At 44.5% G+C, this 24,117-nt stretch overlaps 3 protein-coding genes across 9 annotated transcripts in view; 2 read left to right on the forward strand and 1 right to left on the reverse strand.

Moving 5' to 3' along the window:
- The window catches only part of LOC139598158 (multidrug resistance-associated protein 1), a 46,436-nt gene extending 41,135 nt beyond the window's left edge, over positions 1-5,301 (reverse strand). For 3 of the 4 annotated variants that reach the window (XM_071444159.1, XM_071444158.1, XM_071444157.1), the window contains exon 1: positions 5,148-5,300. In XM_071444159.1, the coding sequence (XP_071300260.1) occupies positions 5,148-5,195 (48 nt within the window). In that variant the 5' untranslated portion in view covers positions 5,196-5,300. Of the gene's footprint in view, positions 1-5,147 lie in introns of all 4 variants that reach the window. The other variant, XM_071444160.1, reaches the window with a different exon arrangement.
- A 3,033-nt stretch (positions 5,302-8,334) lies between these two features.
- On the forward strand, positions 8,335-12,787 carry CEP20 (centrosomal protein 20). Of its 4 annotated transcripts, none has more exons than XM_071444164.1 (5): positions 8,335-8,468; positions 8,918-9,115; positions 9,752-9,836; positions 10,658-10,800; positions 12,354-12,787. In XM_071444164.1, the coding sequence occupies exons 1-5, from the start codon at positions 8,441-8,443 to the stop codon at positions 12,428-12,430; spliced, it is 531 nt and encodes a 176-aa protein (XP_071300265.1). In that variant the 5' UTR covers positions 8,335-8,440; the 3' UTR covers positions 12,431-12,787. The 4 variants fall into 4 exon arrangements, with proteins under 4 accessions (XP_071300265.1, XP_071300266.1, XP_071300267.1 ...); XM_071444165.1 differs by having other exon boundaries at positions 10,661-10,800; XM_071444163.1 differs by lacking the exon at positions 8,335-8,468 and adding an exon at positions 8,535-8,657 and having other exon boundaries at positions 10,661-10,800.
- A 5,665-nt stretch (positions 12,788-18,452) lies between these two features.
- Positions 18,453-24,117, forward strand: part of MYH11 (myosin heavy chain 11) — a 53,688-nt gene continuing 48,023 nt past the window's right edge. The window contains exon 1 of the mRNA XM_071444167.1: positions 18,453-18,503. The gene's annotated coding sequence lies outside the window, so the exon portion shown is untranslated. The remainder of the gene's footprint in view (positions 18,504-24,117) is intronic.

Consider the following 24,117-nt stretch of genomic DNA (forward strand, 5'->3'; position numbering starts at 1 on the left):
CACTGTTACCTAAAAGGATACAAGAAAAAGTTTCTGCTTTCATCTCCTCCTTGCACCAAACACAGCTGCTTCTGCTTAATAATGCAACAGCCTGTACCTGGAGTTCAGATCACTGAGAAGTTTGAACACACCTGGGTAATAATCTTACCAAGGAAGTAAGGTTCAGCAGCTTATGTTGGGATAAACTGTATCTGAAGGTAGCACAGGTGCAAAGAGTGAGAAAACAGTAATGCACGGAATTCTGACTCTATTAAAAGTAAAGGTCAGTACCCGGCAGGAGGCTTTTTAGAGATGTGACCCAGAGTGACTTCAGCCAACCCCAGCTGACCTTCACTCGCTCCCAGTATAGCAGCACAGTGTTTCAATGTAAACTGCATTGTGATTGCACGAAATGGCACAAGTTACTCAAGCATTTTGCCACCTTTTTTCCCCTCTTTTAACTTTCCTGAGCAATTCCGAATTGCTAACTGTAGAATGGCAGGTGATCTGTTCAGAAAATCCCCATCAACAACACATTATCAGGCTTAATTTCCCTGGTTTTCCCTTAAATTGATCTATTCTGGATCAAGGGACATCAGTTTCATTTCTAACCTAATTTTTCTATGTACCCTTATTCATAAATGGAAGAAAGCTGACAAATAAGCCTCTGGCTTTCATTGCTAAAAAACACAACAGCCAAGGCATGAGAATCATGCAATCTGCTGTTAATCACAATAAAGCACCATTTTGTGCAAAGGCTTCCTTGTTTATCACTCTGCTGCTCCTCTGTTCCAAATGCTGTGCCCATATGACCCTCCCGTGTCAGTGACCAGGAGCAGTTTGGTGACCTGCACGCTCTTCAGCAGAGACTAAACTTGGAGCTTTTATCAGGCTCACCCAGGATCCTCCCACAGCACCTCCAAGTCCCTCCCCAGCTTGCCAGAAACACACTGAAAAGCACTGAAGACATATCTTGCAGTGCAAAGAGCTGCAGGGCTCCAGGGACGTGCCAATTCACTGCCTATCTGATGCGTGACAGCACAAGCCACAGATCTTCAGAACTTCATGAAACTGCTCCTTACATAACAAGACTGGTTTTCCTTCAGAAGTCTATTTTGGTAAAACTACCAGTGTCTTCACAAATAACATAAGCACAGCAGCTGTTTGTGTCACACAGTATCGCTTCACAAATGTCAGTTAATAATTGCAATGCATTCAAGAATATTAATACCTTTTTCTTAATAAAATTCTATCGAGCTGCGTTACGGATCTCTCCTACTACGACAATGTCAAGCAAATACAAAACATAACTCTTTGACAAATACTAAGAAAATGCATTCATTTAGGCATTTATAAACATGCCCAAAAGCCTCAGCCAGAACTCTGCACAATGGCAAAGGAAGCAAAGCCCAGTCCCTCCGGGCTGGTCCCTAGATTTCGTGCATGAGGCTCTGCCTCACCTTTACTCACCCAGTCTGTTCTTCTGTAGTTTGTTTGCACTCAAAAAGAGCTAAACCTGGCACAGTGTGTGGATACCACTTCTTTATTAACAGTGAAGGAGCTTCACAAAAGCTTCTGAACAAACAGGGAAGAAATAGGCCAGGCTTTACAGCTTGAATCATTACAGGATTTTCAAAACAAAACAGAGAATCTCAAAACTTGCTTTTCTCCTAGGAGTGAATGCAATTACTCACTTTCAATCATTTCTCAACAACAAAAAGCCCAACTAAAAACCGTGGGAAAAAAATTCTGCTAAATTTCCACTGAAATAAAGAATTTCTATTGAAATTAACTTTAAAAAACAAAGTGTCTGCCCGTGAACAACACGATAGGAACTTATATTTATACAAACCCTTTATGTCACATTCCCTTACTCATTAGCAAGAAACTCAAAAGTTTCAGATGTATATTTCACACTTCTTTTTCATAAAACCCTACAGTGAGCTTTGAAATCCCAAAGTGTCACAAAAACCTGTTAACCTCTTCCTTTAGCAATTTCAAACATGAAAAGACTTCTCTAAGCACGATACCACAGAGTTTACAAGCTCTGAAAAAAACTGCAACCAAGATTTTATTCAAAGAAAAAACAGCAGATTATTTCAAAATGCACATGCACTGAGACTATGCATGTGCTGCTATCTCCAGACAGGCAGGTCAGGAGGCCAAAGTGTACAGTGAGTTCTACATCTGCTGGGACATTTATCCTGCTTACCTGGAGCCAGTGTTCCTCACCCTGCTTCACCTCTGCCTTCCTGTGTGCTGCTATTGAAACAAGGTAGGCTGTGCTCAGACAGCACTGATATTCTAGCCAAAGCTATCTCAGTGTGACAGGTCACAAAGTTTTACAGCTTGGACAGGCCCTTAAACTCAGTGAACTGCAATGCAAGTAGTGCACTACTTTTTTCAAGCTTTCATTGTCATCAATGACTATCAGTAAACACTAACTTCATCTTGCACAGCTGTACCTTTCTTTATATTATGGATGGAATATTCATTCCAAGACACTCAGTGATTCTAGAGCAAGCAAGGATTAACTGTACTTGTCCAAAAAGGGAGTCTAAAGGAAGCAAGATGCAGTAAAGTTCTGTAAAAGAACCACATACAGTAAAATCTGATTGCACAGTTAACACACTGAGTAGTGTGGGAATCCTTAAATTCAGAAGACTTTGGGAAAGTTGTAAAAGGTAGGTCTTAGAAACAGTACAATTGCAATTAGAGTTAAGCAGTAGCTACAGGATTTGTTAGTACCCACCCTTCCCAACAGGATTCCCAGGACAACTTGTTGCTGTGTTGCAATAAGTAGGGCCACAGAGGTTAGACAGTGAGAAAGGAAAGGGAAAAAAATCATGAAGATGACAGTCTTCCTTGGGTTCCTGACCTTTCAGAGTAAGTATTAAATAAAACCAATCTGTTTAATTCTCAGACAAGAACTTTCAACAATAACATTCCTTGGGCATGCAAACAAGAAAAATCCTGGCCAGCAAAGCCTAAGAAGATTAGGATACAGTTCTAAGGGTCCATTAGGTCCTTCCAGCCACAGTCTCCCCCACAATTTAAAACTGACCTGCCCACAATTCAGGATCACCTTTGACAGAAAACACAACATCTCCTTGGAGCAGAGTTTGCCAGAAATCCCTCAGCTCCACTAGCAAGGCTTCAGGACCAAAACAGCTGATGCAGCCACCACAAGAATGCAATAACACGTGCCACTGTGTATCCAGCTATCACCCAGCTCTGAGAAGCACAAGAGTGCAGCCCAGAAGCCAGGAAGAACAGCACCCCAACCACAGGACATACCTAAAAGCCCAGTAAACTCTGCGTATACATAGAAAATTTCTGAAAATCCACTACAACTTCAGCTATAAAGAGCAGCAATAATGGAAATGTCCAAAAAAGCAGCAGCCAGAGTACCCAAAGGCACCCAAACTGGCATTTCTACTCTCCCCTACTGGGAATGATGCAACAAAGAGGAAACAGAGTGTTACTTGTGAAGACAAGGTCAGCATGGAGGAAGTTTTTTCCAGGCACATCTAACCCTCACTCAAATGCACAATTATTCTTCTGTAGGATCAGAAGAGCCCAGAAACCAAACAACCACACCCACAGGATCTTTAGCTGGAAGAAATGAAAGGCAGACTCCATGTGATTTGGAGAAGGACGACAAATCCCAAAACACTGGGAATCAATGCAACTAGTGGAAAAAATATATGGAGTAGTTTTTACAAAAATACCAGAAATGGCTACAATACACATGAGAACAGTTTTCCTAATAAAAGAATCTGCTGCCAAAAATCCCATATAAACTGGTTGCTTCCAACTTCCCATGTGTGGCACAACTTCTCTTGTGCCTACCTGATGTTACAATTCCACAGCTCAAAGAATGAGCTGGCAGCTCTTTTTCACAATCCTACTCTCTCAAGTCAGTTTCTCCATAAACTCATTCTGAAACATGCATTCTCCTAAGCCTTTCAAATGAAAAGTCTCATTCTAGGGAAGTGAAAAAAAATATGTATAATGACAACTCATAATTAAGCCAGTTCTGAAAAACCTGAGAAATAGCAGGAAAGAGATATTAGTATAGGCAATATAAAAGCAAGTTAGCAGAATCAGTTTTGATCAGCTGGAAAAAACTAATTGTCTTAGTCTTGATGATATTAAAAATATCTACTCAGTAATATCCTAATTGTTCTTGAGATAAATAGTACAATGGTATTTATTGAGACATCTGATTCTGTTTTATTTTTTCACTAGTAAGGCAGCTCATTAGCTCAAAACTATTTGGCAAACGTCTGATGAATACACAAGTAGTTCTCTTCTTATGTTGACTTCAGTAGCTCTCACTCCAGATTTATTTTCCAGCTCTTCCCTTCCTCCACGCAACCTCCTTCTACACACAACCAGTTTGCTCCTGAGATGAATTTTCCCTCCGGTGCTGCTCTCCCAGGTGCCTCGCTGCTCCAGGACCGGCGTGTCCCCGTACAGGAACCCGAGTCTCAGCTGAGCGAGAGCCACCACAACGTGCGCACACCGCTCACCTGTGCCCAGGTCACGCACAGCACAGCACAGCACCTGCGCTCACCACTCTCCGCTAAGGAAGTGCCAAAATACCTTATACCTATCGCTGTACAAAGGTGCGATAAAGCTACAGAAAGCGCTGCTCCGTGGCCTCCTCTGGCCGCTCTCGTGTGCGGGCGGCCGTCAGACACCGTTATTGTTGTTACCCGCACGGCCCCGAGGAACGCAGCGAGCGGCCAAACGCGTGGGCAGAGCCCTGCCCCGGCCACGCGGAGCTCGTTCCCAGCGCCGGGCAGGGACGCCCTGGCCCGTTCCAAGCATCTCCCTGCCGGAAGCCCCGCACACGAGGCGCGCCCGCTCCGCGACCCGGCCGTGGGGACACCGCGCCCAGGCGGAGACCACGAGCGGCCGGCACGGCCCGGCCCAGCCCCGCCGGCCCGCGGCCGCTCCGCGCCGGTGCTCACACCCCGCACGGCCGGGGCGCACCGCAGCCCCCGCGCTCTGCACCGCAGGCTGCCGCTCCCCCGCTGCCGGGCGCAGCCCCTCGGGCTCCGTCACCACCCAAGCCCCACCCGGCTCCCAGCCATCCCTCCGTGCCGACACCGGCAGCCGCCGCCGAGCCCAGCCGCACCCGGCCCCATCCCGCCGCTCACCCAGAAGGGCTCGGAAGCGTCCGCGCTGCAGAAGCTCTCGATCCCCATGGAGCGCGGCGAGGCGACCGCGGGCTCCCGCGGCAGAGCTTTCCCGTCCTCAGCTCTCCGGCCCAGCAGCGGCGGGCGGGGCCGGGCTGGCAGCGGCAGCTCGGAGCCCTGATTGGCTCCGCGTCACGGGGATGCCGAGCCCGGGCCGCCGCCGCCGCCGCCCGCGCTGCGCGGCCCCGCCTGGGCGGGCAGGGCCGGCCGATCAGCGCCGCGTGCGGCACCGCGGGTGCGCCCGCAACGCCGGCCTGGGGCCACCAACGCCTCCGCATCAGGGCGGGCGACGGGCCCAGGAGCCCCGGCCAGAGCCCGACGCGTGCCTTTGTCCAGCGCAGAAATGCCCCGCGCCCCCGGCAGCGTAGCCGGGGCGGAATCGCTGCCCGTGGAGCACCGCGGGCGCGCCCGCCTGCCCGGGTCAGCCTCCGGGGCCCTGCGCCTCGCACCCGCACCGCACCTGCCCGCCGAGCTGGGCCGGAGCCAGCGGTGGGCATGACGGTATCGCCCTCTCCGAGGCACTGCTCCGGCCCCTGGGAACAGCGTCCCCACGTGTCCCCCGGGGAGAGGCACCGCAGTGCCCCGCTGGCACCCGGGCCCCGCAGGGTCCTAGGGGAAGGCCCCAGGGAAAGCCTAATCTCACCTTCAAATAGCTCACTTTGCAGCGTGAACCAGCTGTACTGGTTTCAATGCCCTTAACTAGTTCAAGTTGACTAGCACGAACAGAACCAAAGCAACTTCATCCACAACCAGGTTTGTATCAAAATACGCAGTAGTTGAGCTGACTGCACAGCCCTGTGGTTGCATTGGGTTGTGTCTCACGGTGTCTTCCCATCCTATTTAAAATGCACCAGTTAAATCCGCAGTCAGCTCGCCTGTACCAGAATAGACCAGCTAGAGTATGGTGGTACATATGTAGGAATGGCATCACATGCTGCAGGAAATAGCAGGGTGGTTACATAGTACTCCACAGTCCACAGTAACATCTGAAATCTTTAATCACACAAACCTCAGTTTAAAGTGTTCTTGTCCATCCAGAGCAATCATGGTAACAGACAAAATAGTTAAAAAGAGACAGGTCTTGATTCTTTAATGTGTATCTTAAAAGCAGGCATCGCACACACAAAAAATATATCACAGACTGCTTCTTTATTCACCTGCCCTTCCAAGGCTGCAGTTTCAGAGCTGCACTAGTGGTGGCCAGACTGTCCATCTGACTGCAATATTTCTGGTCTGTCCCCCTGGATCCCACATTCTCAGGGTGTCAGGTCGAAGAGCAGCAGCAGCTGAGTCCAGCCTGCCCAGCTCCCGTCTGCACTGATGAACGGAGCAGAATCATCACAGAAAGATCAAACCACACATGTTGGGTGTCAGAAGTCCTACGAGTTTGTCAGTTTAACCCATACCTGAATTCATATCATATTAAAATCTTTATAGTATTGCAAGAGAACAGCTAAACATTCAAGTATGATTCCTTTTATTTTTATATGTAAAAGACAATAAATAAGCATGAAGAGTGTCTACAAAGATACATTTTTTTACCCACATATGTTTACTGTAAGCTAAAAGACTAACAAAATTTAAGTTTCACATTCCAAATACTTTTCTTTCAGCCCCAGACTGTCTCAATGTCACCAGTCATCATGCTCCGTGTCAATGATGTTTCTCCTCAAAAAATTATTCTTGGATTTCCACCTCAAACTAGTTCTCTTCCAATTAATTCTATTTCCTTGTAAACCAAAACACAGTCAAAATACAGATTAAATAATTAATGTGAGAGGAAGCCAAAGAGTTCAGAAGAAAAATCTAATAGATTCAAAATATTTTTTGTGGAGGAGAAAAACTAGAGCTGACATGAGGCCAAACTTGCAGAAATACAGAATCAAATCTCAGAGTACCTGAAAGTCACTGAATGTGGATTTCACAAACCACTGTTGTAACAGCATCTTTTAAAACACAGATTAATACAACAAATAGAAACTGAAATCTTGTCTGAAAGGGAGATTCCCTTGCAAGCAGAAAAAAGAACCACACAAAATTCTATATGATTTTTTTTTGTAGAATACAAATTGAAGCAGGACACAAAACTGAAGCCGTGTGGAAAACTGCAACACTCACTTTATTAAGGGGAAATCAGGTGTGATGGAAGAGTGACTCACAAGATAATGGAGAAGTTTGGAAGGATGCAGAGAAACATGTTTAGACTGTGAAAATGCCGTGACATTAAACATAAGCAGCTGTTTGTCCCTGGAGTCGCCCTGGGGATCCGGAAAGCGGGCTCAGGGTGGCCAGGGGGCAAGCACTGCTCTGACTCGCTGTCAGCGACTGCTGGCCTAAGAAAACACATTGACTTCACCACCACTTCTGATTTTCCTAAATTTTATTTATTGACCTCTACCAGAGAGGCTTTGGAAGACTGTCATATAAATATTTGCTTTGAGAGGAAATGTAAAAACAAACATAACAAAACAATCCTAACGAACTCCCCAACCCCCACACGTAAGCCTTGTCTTAGCCATTACTGCCTAAGACAACTCACATTTTCCTTCAAGCCCCAGCAGACAACAGCAAATCCAGTTTGTTCACCCACACCGGCTGCATTTCCTTTGGGAAATACTTCATACATTGATAGAATAAACATTCTTGACTCATCCCAGCAACACGGAGCACACACACAAGCCTGCAGACACGCCAGGGATCCTCAGGCTTGCAAAACACCCCGTATACAGTTACATTTTGGCAAGTCCTTTTCATTAGAAGCTCAGCTTCGGCGAGTCCTTTTAATCAACAGTACATCTGTCAGGGACTCGGTGCAAAACTCCCCCGCTGCACACATGGAAGAAATTCTCGCTCATTTTCCATGCTTCCTTCACCGATTTATGCCAACCTCTGAAATTACAGAAGGAGAAAGCGTGGCACCCCTGACACCCCGCCCAGCTGACGGGGCTGGACACCAGGACACCGAGCTGTAGCTCCACGGGCAGCACGGAGGCGCTGCTGATGCTGGTTATTCTATCCCGGCACGACCCGGCCCGCGGGCCGCCGGCAGCAGAGGGATCCCCCGGGAGGCCGGGCGGGAGCCGCGCTGTCCCCTCGGGGAGCTCCCGGCCCCGCGCTGTCCCCTCAGGGAGCTCCCGGCCCCGCGTTGTCCCCTCAGGGATCTCTCGGCCCCGCTCTGTTCTCTCACGGAGCTCCCGCCGCCCGGCCCCGCGCCTGCGCACTGCGTGCGGCGCCATTCGGGGCCTGGCGCGGCCATGGCGACGGTGGCGGAGCTCAAAGCAGGTCGGGGCCGGGACTGCGGCCGGGTCGGGGATGTCTCGGGCCGCCGGGAGGGCAGGAGCGCGGATCGGCCTTTCGTTGTCACCGGGAGGGGTCTCAGAGCTGCCGCGGGCGCTACTGGGGGCCCCCGTCCCCTGGCGCTGGCCCCCGTCATGTACCGCGGGCTGTATACTTCAGTATATTTCAGTATTGGTGCAGTAACATCCTATTTCTTAAATTGCCAGAATGTATGCTTGCGACTAAAAAAAAAAATTGTATTTGTGACTTTTCTGAAGGCTGAGTTTTATCTGGGACGTGCCTGGCCTGGTGGGTCCTGGCACGTGCACAGGTGTCGATACCTTATCGCTGTGGCACTGGCACACGCCAGAGCGCTGTTTGTATCGGGCCTAATTAATGCTGCTGCTGCTTGAATGCATTTGGCTTAAAATTAACGCGCCTTTTTATGCTGGTAGTTCTAAAGGACACACTGGAAAAAAGAGGAGCTCTTGCCCAAATCAAAGCGAGGATCAGAGCTGAGGTGTTCAATGCCCTGGACGACCAGAGCGAGCCGCGGCCCACGCTGTCCCGGGAGAACCTCCTGATCAATGAGCTCATTCGGGAATACCTGGAGTACAACAAGTATAAATACTCAGCATCTGTGCTGACCGCAGGTATTGGCCATGAATTTGTGTCATTGCTGCAATAGTAATCAGTGATTGGTTGGTTGAATAATTCCATTGATATTATGGAATCAGTAAGTGTGACAAGCTGCATAATCTTGTCTTTAACAGGGTACAGACAACCTCTCCACAGCTCTACTTGCAGCATTAAGCCAATTCACTCCATTAGTTTTCAAGAAAACTTACTCTCTTCTCTTTTACCCTTGAGGTAAATTGTTTGACACAGTAGTTGATGCAAGGGCAAGAAAACTTGATAACAGCCTGCAAACTCAAATTTCTTGACATGTCTGAGAGTAGTAGTTTAGAGGAAGAGTTGTTTGCCTGATTAATTAATCTTTGTACTGTAAAACTTCTTTAATATTTTTCTTAGATTCTTTAAAAGTGAAGATAAAAAACTGTAATATGCTATTATAAATTATACCTTGGTATAATTTGTTATATTCATACCTTGGTCTGAATCACTAATGCTTAAGTGAGTTCCCTGAATTACAATACACTATTAGTTATAATAGTATTAGTTATAATAGCCTAAAAGGAAGGTGTGTGCTCTCATGATCTTTTGAAGTCTTCCATTAATTGGTGACATTTTTCTTACTGGTCTTAAGATTCAGGGATTTTGTTTTCCAGAATCCGGCCAGCCTGAAGTGCCCTTGGATAGACAATTTCTTGCCAAAGAGCTGAATATAGTTGAAGATGCAAGTGGAAAATCAGTGTAAGGAAGAATTATGGAATGCACTGTGTATTCTGTATGCCCCTATATTTTTCTCTTTAGTTAATTATAAATCACATATAGATGTTCTCACCAGTTAAAATGTGGCTGATCCCACGCATGTTCTCAAATGCTGGATTCAGCTTCAGGATGCCAAACGTGGGGCCGTGTTCAGACATACTCCAAACTGACACTGCATTCTGCCAACACTGTGGCATTCTCCAGAGAGCGCCCTTGTGCACCAAAACACAACTCTCTTACCAGTACAGTCTACAGAAAGCAGATCTGCTCTTTGCATATCTGTGAGTTGCTGTGTGAAGCAACAGAAAGACTAATGTGCTGCAATAAAACTGCATTAATGACCTGAGGCTGAAGCAGGTTCAGACACGTTCAGCATTCTCTGTGCTTGTGCTGCCTGAACCCATCAGTGCTTAGGAAGAGCCAAGTTTGAGATGTGCCATGGTGGACTGGCCCTCCAAAGTCTGATCTGTTGTGAGTGTGTGGATCCTTCTGATGCATGGGTGAGAATGTGGATCTGTCCTCCTGTGCTGAACACACTTCAGTTCTTCACCTGCCAGTGGAGCTGAAGTTCAGTGGGGAGTGTCTCTTAGTCTGAGCTTTTTAGGGCAGTGTTGATGCTCAGGGGGAGCTTAGGTCTGTGCTTATTTATGTAATGGTACTTGGATATGTTTTAAGTCATTAAAGACATATGTACATATTTTAGAAGTAAATATTAAGATCTAAGAAGTCCTGGGGGAAGGGTGTATTTTTAATGCTCAGTATTTCATAGACTTTACAGACTACTCTTGAATTTCTCCCTTAAGCAGACCTCTCCTGTATGGAATTCTCTCTCATTTCTTACATGGTGGTAAAGAAGAAAGTACCCAGAATATCCTTCCAAAAGTGTCCTTGCTGAACTATCCAAAGCAGAACCTTGGCAAACCACTTGCTGAGAGAAATCAAAAAGGTGTGTGCAATGTTACTTTTGCAGAACTTTTATCTGTGACCAGATTTCCTAGACCTGGATATGTTTATAATAGCATAACCATGCAGCTGGACACTGTGTACCTCCTCCTCTGTGCAAGGAGTGCTTTCATCTGTCACCAAATGCCTTTTCCCTAAAAGTTCAGCTGGCCAAATTGTACTCCCTTATATTATTACAAACCTGAAAAGGGTCAGCTAGAGACAGTCTCACTATACTGGGAATTCAATACAATATTTTAACCTAAATTCTCAATAAAATATATTAAATAGCAGGCATATGTCTGTTTCTTATCTGGTCTAACCTAATTTCTCTATAGAAAGTTCTTAACTCTTCAGCTGTCAGTTCTTTCCACGGGCATAAACCTTTTCTGAGAACATAATTCAGATCCTATTTGCCACAAAAGCTTAAGCCCAAAGTTCATTGCTCTACAGTAAACACTGCTAAGTCTCACTTGCCTTTTCTGGTCTGCTTTTGGACTGGTTACAATTAATACCACCTAAGCTAGAGAATGAAAAGCTTCATTGGCCCAGCTTTTTCCTTCAAAGAGACTGCTTGGCATATTGCTTCATTTTTTACTGTGCAAATTTATTACTCTCCTGTTAATACTGTGAACTGTTTGGTTTGTATCCAAAAATTTCAAAAGTTTGAAGCCTACTGACATCTAAAAAGGGTGAGAAGTACTAACAGATTTTTAACAGTTAATTCATTGAGACAATGATGTTTTTCTTCTGCCAGAAGAGGGGGCTGAAGAAACAAAATTTCCATACCAAAACTACTATAAAGTACATCTTTGTTAGAAAACAATTATTCCTATCAGAAATTCTTATTTTTAAAACAAACTGAGTGTATAGGAGAATTGTTTTTAAAGTAACTTTTGTTTCTGCTGACTCTGCAGGGTCACCCTGCCATGTTGACTCCCAATATAACTTCACATGGAGATTTAATTGGTTACTGTTAGGTACAGAACTCAGGATCAATCATAAGACACAACAGCACATTGCTATTTTAGAACTAAACAAAAACATAAAAGTTTTAAGGCTTTGACCCTTTAAGTAAATATATTCTGAAATTACTTTCTGCATGTATTTGAGGAGTATGTTAGTAGAGACCTAAAGGTAGTGGGTTTAAAATACTAATTATCCTGCTCTTTTCATTAGGCTGCATATTCAGGTGACCAAGTCCATTCATAAACTCAACCTGCCAAGTCTCTTATTTAACATCCAGCTTGCTTTTCACTTAAGAAGTTAACTTGTTTATTTAGATGTATGAGTATCCCAGAAGACTGGGAATCCTGAGAAAAGGTGTGAAATGTGGTGTTTCTTTACCTCATTTGTACAGCTGAGTTGGAAGTTGTCTGAAATCTACTCTCAGTAATATAAAGCTTTTATCTCCTACAGCTGCATGGAAACATTTATCTATAAAATTTCCTAAATTCCCTATGATGATATTGTGCATCAAAGTTGGTAATAGTAGAAGATAACAGACCTTGGAGCTCCAGATACATGAGAATATTTTTGTCTGTGTTTCATTTTCAGACAGAATTCCAGAACCAGGAAGGATGGCTGGCACGAGCATCGAAGAGCCTCTTATTTTACAAAGTACAAAGAGATGATATCTTTCATTTTCTAATTTCTCATTTCAAGGTCTGTCAGATTTAATTTAGGACATTCTTCATTTCATACATTTCTCCAATAAATCCAGTGGGACCATTTTAGCTTGTAAGATATACTCATGAGACAGGATGACAAGGTCATGCTTACTGTCAATTTAAAAATGGTAGCAAAGCTCTTTCCCCAGTGCTGATAGAAGGAAGACTGTATAGGGACTCACATTAGTGAATCCTGTGTCTAGAATTGCACCTGAATATACTGAGTTTATCCAAGAAATTTTTATATAATAACTTATAATTTTTACATTTATATCTTGGTGTGTTTTTTCCTGTGTTTCTGAATAAAATTTTTCAATTTTATTCTGTGTGGTATTTTGAGAGTGTTCAAACTAAACATTTTAATCATTCTTTTTAAAAAGAAGCTGCAACTTTCAGATAAGTAAGGGAAAAGAAATCCTAATAGAAAAATTGAAGTGATTTAGAGGGGTAGTTGTTTTTAATTCTCCAGAAATGGGGACTATATTTATCTTCATTCCAGCAAACAAACAAGGGTAAGTTTTTTCCATCTGGAGTCGCTATAAATTGTGCAGTGTAACACTGGGTATATGGGAGGCAAAGGAACTTCTGGGGTTTTTTCCCAAACAGCATGAAACTCTAAGTCAGGCAAAGCTAAAAATAAAGTTGATAGTAGATTACTGATTCCCAGAACTCTTTTTTAGCTGAGGTATTTACATGTTTTGAAATGGTAATTTATTTTAAAAGCCAAACTTGCAGGGATACATAAAAAATAACATCTATTTTTTTCTCTTCTCATTTTAACAAAATGCATAAATTTGAAATATATCCAGTGGTACTGAAAGGAGTTTTGTATAAATAAATCTCTAGAGTCAGGTCCTTAAAAACCTTTATTGTTAGATAAATGGCACCCTGGAGGGGGGGAAGAGAGGAGGAGAACCTGCAGTTTGTGAAGGACCCCAAGTTGTGAATTTCACACTGTGAAATTTTGCCTTTATCTTGATTTGACCCAGTTAGCACTGCAGGGATACTTTTTATTTCTCTAGCAGCCTGTACTGTGATGTGGGATTGCAGAGAGGCTGCAGTTCCATCTGAGCCTCAGCAGTGAGCTCATCTCCTCCGTGTGACTGGCAGTGCTGGCAGCTCCTCCTTGGCTGATTTGTGAGTGCCTCAGGAGTGCTGCCAGGAGGGGAGGACGTGTGTTTGCAAATAAACCTCAATCAAATCCATCTCTAAGTCCCCTGCAGCAGTGGCAGCTGACCACTGGATCAGGCAAGGCAATCTCTGTGTGCTCTGTGCTCACACCTCTGTCACTTGCAGCTGCTGGGCTGAAGAGCCATCCCTGAATTTTTCATTTGATTTTCTGGAAGTTCAGTGCTAGACCTGTGTTTTTCCATGAAGCAGTGGATCAAATTTTTATGTGTATTTGGATTCTGAATTGTCTTTCTAAGGGCAAAGAAAAAGGCTCTGAAAACACAAAAGCTCAAACCTTCTCTGCTATGTAAATGTTTCAGTGTAAGCAAAGCCTCTGCTTCTGCTTTCTGTCTTCCCACCATAGATCATTCAGATGCTGCCCAGGTGCCATGGAGCTCCCTGGGAAATTTTTGGTGGTAGAAATTTAAAAAAAATTTGCCCAGGCTGAAGAAGACAAAGGGATGTTTGGTACCTGTCCTTTCCCAAGCACACAGCTCAGCAGGCTCCTCTCTCTCCACAGTCAGGAAAGCAGAGGCTGCTACAAGGGCATCCTTCACTGAGCTTTGAGGTAAAGATCACAGAATCACAGAATTTCTAGGTTGGAAGAGACCTTTAAGATCATTGAGTCCAACCCATGTTCTAACACCTCAGCTAGACCATGGCACCAAGTGCCACATCCAGTCTTTTTTTAGACACATCGAGGGATGGTGGCTCCACCACCTCCCTGGGTAGATGATTCCAGTATTGACCACTCCTTCTGTGAAAAACTTCCTCCTTAATTCTAGCCTGTATCTCCCTTGGCACAGCTTGAGACTGTGTCCTCTTGTTCTGTCTGTAGTTGCCCAGAGAAACAAGATATATGTCTGAAATCAGAGGCAAAATACATTTGAAACAAAGGGAATCTTTGGACTCTTCTCTCTGGGGATTCACCCATTGTGCAGACAATGTGTTGGACAGTGGGTGAATTTGGTCTGTTTGCTCTGGGTGTAACTTGAATTTCATCTAATCCTCCAATACCCTCACAGCCCACATCTGGGGGTTAGAAACAATCTCTTGTTTCAAAGTATAATCATTGTACAAGCAAACTAAAGGCAAATTAAAATGTATTTCCAGTGATGTTTATTTACAACAAAGCTTTGAAATATGTCTATGAAAACATACTGGTCTAATAATATTATTAATCATCTAGCATTTATCTTGTCAGTCCATGAAATATGAGAGGATCTTTCAAGATGCTGACATACAGCAAGTCCTCTGCCTGCCTGCCTTGTTACTGGGTGAAAAGGAATTGCAAAATCTTTCCCACACGGATGCACTTACTATTCCATAAAATTTTAAGGTGAGATCAATATTTAGATCAAAATATTTCACAGTCCTAGAGTCACAGGTTCAGGTTTTAGAAGAAATTGCCACCTAGGTGAGCATACACAAAAATTATTTTCTTAACTTCAGAAGTTGCATAATTACAGCCTGGGATGTCTTGTATTAACTGCCCTTGTTCTTTCTACTGACAACAGAAAATGAAAAAAAAAAAGATACAAGCATAAAGAAGTTTAGGGTCTTTAAATAGCAAAATGCATTTGTGAGTTTTGTTGGAGATTGAACATTAACCAAGAGCGTTATGGAGAGAATGCCATTAAAAGAGGCTGTTTGTTGTCTAAGCACATTATCACAAGTGAAGGTGACAAGGAGCCAGTGAAGTCTGGTGTGGATATCAGATCTGGAAAGCACTTTGGAAGAACTTAACCCACAAGATTTAAAAATAAAAAATTCTTCAAGACCAAATTTTTGCTCTCCCCTCGAAGGAGAGCAAACTGTGTCTCTTGACTGCAGGGCAGCCATGCTGTTTCAGAGGGTTTAGTTTCTGTCCTGCAGAGGAGATTTTTTTGAAGCTTTATCAGCTCCCCCTGAGGGGTCAGTTACATTTTCCTTCCTGAGCACCCTCATGTCAGGCTCCCGATCTCGGTGTCACTGGATCGGTTTTCCGGAGGACTGATTAGCCTTGGGTAATCACCTTTAGGAAAAGAAACCCCAAAAGGTTCGTTCACACTTGCAAACACACCCTTTCAGCAGCAGCTGATTCTGACCTGCTCTGTGCACTTCACACACTTCACCTGACACCTGCAGCAGCGAGAAGCACAAACACCAAGCAGTTGGTGAGTGTGTTCCCTCATCAGGCTGTTCTCAAGACTGATTGTCCTGGCTTGGGCACAAACTGTCCCTCCTGTTGCAAGGGCACAGCTTGACACAGGGGGTAATCCACCAGTACAATTACCTGTTCTAATTACATTTGTCATCTTAGAGAAACATGGTTGGTAAAACTTGAGTAAAAACATTTTTAAACAAAACAAAAATTGCTTACCTGATGCTTTATTTAACAAACTAACATCACCATCTGTGCTTTTCTTTTTTCCCCTCTCTTGTGTTCAGGTTACATCATGGTAAGGCAGCTAAAAGTTTCTTTCTTTCCTTCTTGGGTCCTCTTTCCTTTCCCCCGAGTATAATATTTACAGTGCAAATTCAGTAAGGAGATATTTAAGGGTAGGCTGCTTAATACTTCATTTTTTTTTCTAGAAAAGTAATTAAAACAAATAAATCAACAAATCAAGGGGTTTAAACAAAGCTTATTTTCTTGTCACAAACTCATCATCGTCTGGAAATCCACAGCTTGAATTTTGAGGCAATTTTGGTTTAAAGCAACCACCACAACTTTCAGGAACCCCCAGGCAGGCTGTCAGATTAGTATATTCTTACATTAGCTTTTAAGTGAAGGGTGGAAGCCATGCTTATACTCATCAATTCCTACCCCACATGGTTTGAGAGTGAAACTCTTTCAGTCCCAGCAGTAAGCAGTAATATTTTTTTGGACTTTCCAGCTCCGTTTAATGTCACATCATATATCACCCTCCAGCACTGCTGCTGTTCAACTCCCTCCTCGGGCAGCAAGCCTGCGTGTGCAGGGGTTTGCAGACCAGCCAGAATAATTTCCACTCCTTTTTAAGCTACTATTATAATGTGTCTGCTTTTGTGAAACAGCTGCATGTGTTTAAAAGGAACTTCTTAGAATAACTTTGATGAATGTTAAAATGATCATACTTTTCAGAGGATTCCCTTGCATTTCATTGTGTTTCTAATGAAAAGCTAAGTTTGCAATCAAGAAACTGCAGGGGAAAAAAGTAAGATAGGAAGAACTACCCTGCCCTGTGAGGAACATTCGGCTAACAAGGACAAGTTTCTTGGATTTATGTGATGGTGATCATTTCCCTGGCTTTGCTCCAGCAAAGTCACACATGCACAGGTCTGATATGGCGCTGCTGGGTCCTGGAAGGCTCTGCATGGTCTGTGGCAGCCCCACACCTCTGCAGACACCAGCCCTTCCTCTGGCAGGACAGTCTGTGACCTCCGGGACTGTGTCACTGCCCTGGCAAATCTGGTCTTCTCCAGCTGAGGCCCAAACTTGGCCCTGCCTCTGAAATGTTGCAGAGCAGAAACCCCAGGGCTCTTTCCCTCTCTCCTCTTTGTCCAAATTTTTTCACCACTGGCCAGAACTAGAAGAAGGGGCGACAGGTCTATCACACCTGCAAGTTCCTGACCCAGTGACAGCAGAGGTTTTCAGCCCAGCCTCCCCTCATAGGTATTTTTTTAAGATGATGAGACCAATATGAGTGCTATCCATCTTCCCCAGGAGGGTTTATTTTCCAGAGAAGACAGAGCTGTTGATGTTAAGAGAAATAATTTCACTCAGGCCTGTGCTCTGATCCTTTGGGTATACACCATATTTAGTCTGTTGCTGAGAGGGGGTTGTTTCGGTATTTTGTATTTGGCACGTTGATGGGAATTCCTAGAGGATCCTAGCTTTCCCTTTTTGGGATATCTCCATCCACAGGTCCTACTGCACAAGGCTGTTGGCTACTAGGGGAGGAAGGAGGGGGGACAGCTGGGACTGAAGGTTTGGGGGGTGTGAGGAAGGTTTGATGAGGACCAGAGCAGTCCCTAACCCCTGCAGGTCTGGCTCCCAGCAGCCTGTCCTGCTCTCGCTGCCAGCACACGGTGCCTGCTCCCTGTTCTGTGTGTGCCCCCCCAGCTCTTCACCACTTCTCTTTTACATTTACGGGCACAGGGAGGTATTTCTACGTATTTCTTAAATATGAACAAGTATTTACAGTCCTTTCTCAGGAACTGAGCTGCACACAGCTGCACACTGAATTGCAAATCCACCGGGAAGGTGGCAAACAACCCTCTCATTTCCCAGGGGCAAAGGAGGCTTAAACCAGCCCCAGGCTCCAAATGTCACATAAACACAGGGAGACCCAGAGCCACAGTCTTGCTGTGTTAGGAATAACCCTCTTTGCCCAAGCAACCCCTGAACTCAGAGACTTAGCTCCAACAAAATGCACTGACAGTGGGTAGGAAACATCCTGTGCCACATGGGCCATGACCTGTCCTTTGCCCTTCTAGGCACAGGGCCATGAGGGGCAGAGAGACTGCCAGGGCAGGAAGGAGTTAAAGGTCCATCTGCTTTGTCAAACAGCAGGGAAAAAGGATGAAACCCTGAAGCTGTGATTTAGGGGCACCCCTTTCATACATCTTTTTGAAAGGCAGAACCAGCTTGCTTCCCTAAAAAGTGGTTCAGGGCAGGGGCCACAGCCCAGGGTTAGGCCCTGCTGGGAGCGAGCTCCTTGGCTCAGGCTGTGCTTTTTAAGCCAGGTACCAAAAGGATTTTCCAGCAGGACGTGGTTTCCAGGGCCCCTCCCCACTGACAAGATTCTCCTCCTCTATATAGGGAGGCTGCAAAGGCAGCAAGGACTGGGCTGTCCCGGCTGCTGGCTGTATCTGCAACTCACTCTGCTCCCCCCATTGGACACCTGTGAGTACCAGGGGGGCCAGGTCCCTGCTGGGGACAGGGCTGGGGGCTCTGGGAGGGAGACTCTGCCAAGTTAACTCTGCTCTGCAAACACATCCAGAGCATTAACCTGGGGATGGGAACAGACCTCTCAGATGTGCTAGGGCGATTCGTCCTGGTTTGTGTTAATGCTTGGGTTCTGCTTAAAATGCATAGGGACTGTGCATGCTGACAGTGGGCACAGGTGTTCTAGCTTGCCTCAGGTCACTGCTCACACTGCTGTTGCTGGGTCGGGCCTGAAAGACACCAGAAAGACACCAGAAAGGGAAGGAGTCCACAAGGTGCAGGGCAGTGCAGGTGGTCCTGGCAGCTGCTGCAGGTAACCATCACTTGGGCATTTGGGAATGCAAAACCTGAGCTGCTGAGGTTCCTAACCTCTCATTCCTAATAAAGGACTGCTGAAAGAAAGTGCAACCAAATAAAATAATCAGTTCATCAGTAACTTGTTCTGTAAAGAGGATAAATGCTTAAAAATTAGAATTACTTTTACATAAATGCCTCAGCATTACATACATATGTTTTTAATATGCTGGGAACGAATTTGAAGCAAAAATAATCTGACAATTTACTGAACTACAGTAATTTCAAAGGTGACATGCCTTTTTTTTAAAATGGAAAATAAAGCAACAAACTTCTTCTAAGAAAATCCCGTTAGTAAATTAAAACGACAGTAGATGGCAGTGCAGAAAGCAGCTTCAGCACCATCCCACAAGCTCACGGGCTTCTCTTACCTATATGTGTGTGTGTCTGTGTCTGTGTGCATGCACACCTATAAAAATGCTGATATTTATGTGAAAGGCATATATGTTTGCATAATTAAAAAGCCTCATGAGATATTTTCAATATAAGAGAAATCAGAAGGCTTGTCATTATCTAATACATCCATATTAGTCAAACCTTTTCTAAACTACACTTGTTGAAAGACAAGCCCACCTTGTCCTTCACTCCCAGCTTTGCCCTGGCAGGTAGTTTGCAGCAGGATTGTCTGGATGGACTGAGTGGCTGAACTGCCCAAGTCCCCCCTTCCCTCCAGCCTCTCAGGCAGGGCTGAGCTGATGAACCCCCCAAGAGCAAAGCTCTGATTAAGTTGTCACTTCAGTTTAGTGCCCAGTTCTGCCCTGGCCGTGTTCGCTTGGATGTAAACAATGAATTTTATTATCTCATTTGCAATTGACACACTAGTCCCTAAAAGGTATTTGTTTTGAATTTGTTATCATTACATTTTTGTGGAACGGGGAGTATTGAGCAGAACATCTCCATAAAAGGCAGCGTGGGGATGTATGCAGAGATCCCAATGCTTTGGAAATCACAGAGACTTATTAGCTGCAGATCTGATGGCTTTTAAGTATGTTAATTTCAGGAGAAGCCAAGAGCTAGAGACAGCTTTCCAATTTGTACAAAATCCAGTTAAATTATGGATTATTTGTGAATTATAATCAATATACAGAATTTTATTTAGTTAATAGAATGACATTATCAGAATTTGAAATAGTTGGTATTTTCCAGATAAAGGGAATCTAGCCCTTTTTTTCCCTTCTTTTCTGATTTTTACAGTTTATAACACTGGCAATAACTAGGGCAAATTTCTTTTGAAAATTAGAAAATTAATCAAGTGTTTAGTCAGAGTTATGTAGTAAATCACATTAAAAAGGTGAGATGACTTTATTATAAAATGAGGCACTTACAGAGAATTTGATTGAAGCATATGGAGAATGCATTACCAAAAAAAGGTGAAAGGCCAGGAGAGATTGATAGCAGTGCTCGTGATAAAGCTGCCAATGCTGGGGAATTCCATTCCTAAATGAAGGTCACAAGGTTAGGATTCACCCCTAGATTATCTTTTGATTATCTTTTTTTCCAAGCAGTGCTCAGTTGGATGATTCAGTTACGTACTGGGAAAGTAAAAGATAAGGAAACTGGCAAGATCATAGACAAGAATTACTGTAGCCCAGAAATGCAGAGTCAAGAGCAGGTTACTGCTACACTTCTCCATCAGAAACTACTCCTGAGAGCAGGACTTGGTTTTTTAAAATAATTGTTTCTGTGTTCTTCTGTTGCAATAATTATTCCCTGTACAGATGTGATAAGGCTTTATATTGACATGCACATCCTGCAGAGGAAGAGAGAAGTGTCCTTTATCTTTTCCTTAGGGGAAAAGCAGTCCCTCCAAGCTCTGACTCAGGAGGCAATTCTGCTTGGCCAATAACCTTTTAATTAAAGTGAACTTCCTGGGAATATTTATATTTCATTCTTGAAATAATATACTCAGGATAAACTAGTTATAGAGACAGCATTCAGCTTCTGTCATTAACATGGAAAGAGAAAGGACAGTGAAGGTCAGGCAGATATCTCCATAGTGGGACAGCAGACAGAGGAACAGCTGTAGAAGTATCCATGTATGTTTGTGTGTTAGACAAGTACAACAAATGGATCAGTTTAGGTGTAATTTAGCACAATTCTAAGGCAAAACTTCACATCAATAGTATTTTTGTGATTGCTTTTCTTCCTCCCACCCTCAGGATAAATCACCTCTGGGTATAAAGTGTATGCTCTTGTACATGATTTGGGCTAAATGGCTGAGAACCTCCTGCCACCTCTTGCACATGGACTAGGGTCTCCATTTCTCTCAGCCAGGCCTGAGGGTGAAACCCAGGAACTGGCAATGGGGTGAATTGTGCCTTCCCAGGGAAGGTTAGCAGGCTGAAAGGAGCCTCTCCCCTTGGCCCATACTCCCAGGATCAATCAGTGCAGTCTTGATCAGAGATGGACCAGAAGATATAGTGCCAATTATTAATCAGAAAGCTTCAGCATCTCATTAGCAGCTCATTATCCTCACTAGGACAAATTTAGTTGAGTTTATGGAGCTTATATTCTACCCTTTTCATTCAGATGGAAGACCTTCCTTTATAATGAAAATGAATAGTGCACATTAATAAATAAATTCAATTATTAATAGCCATTAATCTACACTTCATAACTGCATTTCCTTTTTTTTTCTGCAGTGATAGTCAGAAGCTGCTAAAACTTTATCCTTAGATTCCAGAGGTTCAGTCATGAAAAGTTCTTTTCACATAAATCCATGTTTTCTTCTCATTGTGTTTCACAGTAGTTCTGGGATCAAGTTCAGACTGTCTATTCACCAGTTCTTGTAGGGGATCTATTCTTACCATATTCAAACTAGTCCTAGTGTTTGGATCTAGGGAACAAGAATCTGTATTTCCAAGTTCTGCAGTTCTTTCTTCTTATATACCTTCCAAATGGATCTTGCTTTGAAAAAGATTGAATTTAAAACTTTCTGCACCTGTACATACAGAAGAAGTAGGAGAACATAGTCAAATACAGACAGACCAGCTCTGAGTTTCATGCTAGAATCTGTGGAAGGTGTTATTGACTTAGCCTGTAACAAAGAAACAAACCTTTCCTTGGTCCTTGGGCCACAGAACAGACGAACCTCTGGCATGTCCCACTGTGACATGCTTTGTAACAGGCCAACAGTTTTAGCTATGGTTGGGTTTTTGAGGTGGATGGTCAGGATGATTTGGCAGTTTGATTTCCATCATCATTTTCTGTGAGCAGCCTCAGAACAGCAGGATTTTACCCCATGAAGCTCAGCTTTGGTTTTTCTGAGAGCAGTACCTAATTCCTATTGATATAAAAGTGCTGTCACCTGGCATTTAGCCTCAGGCAGCACTATCCAACCTTTCTGCTGCTTCAGCATGGCCATGGAGCTCTCTTCTGGCCATAGGATGGGCTGAAATCCCTGTCTCCACTGCTGCAGCAGCTCCTTCCATGCTGCTGGGGCAGTGGGGTGGAGAACAAGCCTTGCCTGTTGCCACAGCAGTGGGAGAGGCCAGGGCAGCCCCTGCTGCTCCCTGAGCCCTGTGAGCTGCAGCTCTGGGATGGGCAGAGCTTCCATGGCTCCCCTGTGAGCTGCAGCTCTGGGATGGGCAGAGCTTCCATGGCTCCCCTGTGAGCAGCTTCCCCCTGCAGCCGCCAGCTGGAGAGCTCAGCAGGAGAGAATACCATCTCCATTATTGGAACTGTGCAGCTCTACCAGCCCTCTTGGCAGCCAGGGAGCATTTTCTGCCTTAATCCACACAGAGGTCAAATAGTTTCCTCTTGCTCTCTCTTCCAAGAATCTCCTGGGAGCGAGCAGAGGGACACATCCTACAGATGCTCCCTGGCAGGGCCTCGACAGCGGGGAGCACTGCTCAGGGGCCAGGGCAGTGCACAGGCTCTCCCTCACACATTGCACCTTCATGGATTTTCTGGGCAAATTTTCCTCTTTGGGATTTCCAGGCAAGGCTCTAGAGCAAGCACATTTTGCTTTTTGCCTTTTTGGTTTTTGGGGTTTTTTGGGTTTTTTTTTAAGACAAGACAATTGTCGCAGGAGTTTAAAAGAGCTGGGGCATCTAATTTCCACTGGATTTCAGTGGGATATCACCTAACCTTCTTAGGCACCTCTAAGAATCCTAGTTTTGTCTTTAAGCTTTATGTCACCTTCCACATGATCCATGTTTCCTTCTCAGACCCCTCATACAGTGTGGCATTGCATAAAAACCTTAATCTGTGGGAAGGCTTCAGGGACAAATATTTGGAAAGCAAGCTCTGGTACTCCCAGAGCACAGTGTGTCCATTTGGCTACATACCACAGAGCTTGGTCCTTACAAATATTGTCCTGCTTATGGGTTGACTGCTGACATCTTTAGCAGCCAGTTCTCCAAGCTCCCTCCAGATTCATGTTTTTTTGAATGCTGTAAATATTAAACTCATTCTCAATAAGGAAATGAAACAGCCTCTATCTCCTAGAGATGTTTTTCTTGGGCACACACTATTTTAGCTCCTCCCCAGCTCTCCTCTCTGCTCCACTGCACAGCATGTTTCCCAACCAGCACACTCTTTCTGCCCTGGAGCAAACCACAAATCCTCTGTGTACTCCTTGCTGCATTTAGACCTGTGCCCCCACGGGATAGAGCAGAGCACTTACAAAGCTCCAGCACTATCAGCAGTGATCTTGCAGCCACATCCAAACTTCAGTGGCAGAGCAGGAGAGCAGCTCCCTGCTGTCTCAGCACCATGCAAAGCAGCCTAAACTCCCCCCTGGCTCTCACCTATGGGGCAGATACACCCAGCTACTTTATCCCTGTGCAACTGCATGGCAGAGCTGCATCATCCCTCCAGTCAGAGTCCAGAGTATCTTTTAGCTGAGGCAATTCCAGGCTTGTTTCATTTCTTCTCTCTCTCATGTCATAGACATTTACCCTTCAGAAATGATCAGCTCCTACTGTCTGGCCCATGGGGAGGGGCTAACTCTATATTACTTCTACTTCACCAGCATTTTGACAACAACATCATTTTTCTGCTTTTTCTGTTGACCTTGTCTTAATCTTACTCTTCTCCAAATTAAAAATTATTAAGTGATTGGAAATAGTCCTTTGCAAGAAAGGTTCATTTCTGTCCTTGCTGGAACACAGCCTGGGGATCATCCTTCTACTGTTTATTTCATTATTGCACTGATATTTCAGTATGCACCCAGCAGCATTTGGCTGATTGGAAATTTTGTGTTTGTCTGAATTTA

This window comes from Agelaius tricolor, unplaced genomic scaffold, assembly GCF_023055355.1.
Source record: "Agelaius tricolor isolate 1412-34295 unplaced genomic scaffold, bAgeTri1.0.p SCAF_19, whole genome shotgun sequence".
Lineage (NCBI taxonomy): Eukaryota > Metazoa > Chordata > Aves > Passeriformes > Icteridae > Agelaius > Agelaius tricolor.

Excerpts from the sequence above, each read along its gene's own strand:
- CEP20 (XM_071444163.1), top strand. The coding sequence starts at position 8,618 with ATGTACCGCGGGCTGTATACTTCAGTATATTTCAGTATTG. Across the intron at positions 8,658-8,917 it reads TTCAGTATATTTCAGTATTG|TTCTAAAGGACACACTGGAA; the intron begins GTGCAGTAACAT and ends TTATGCTGGTAG. Across the intron at positions 9,116-9,751 it reads AGCATCTGTGCTGACCGCAG|AATCCGGCCAGCCTGAAGTG; the intron begins GTATTGGCCATG and ends TTTGTTTTCCAG.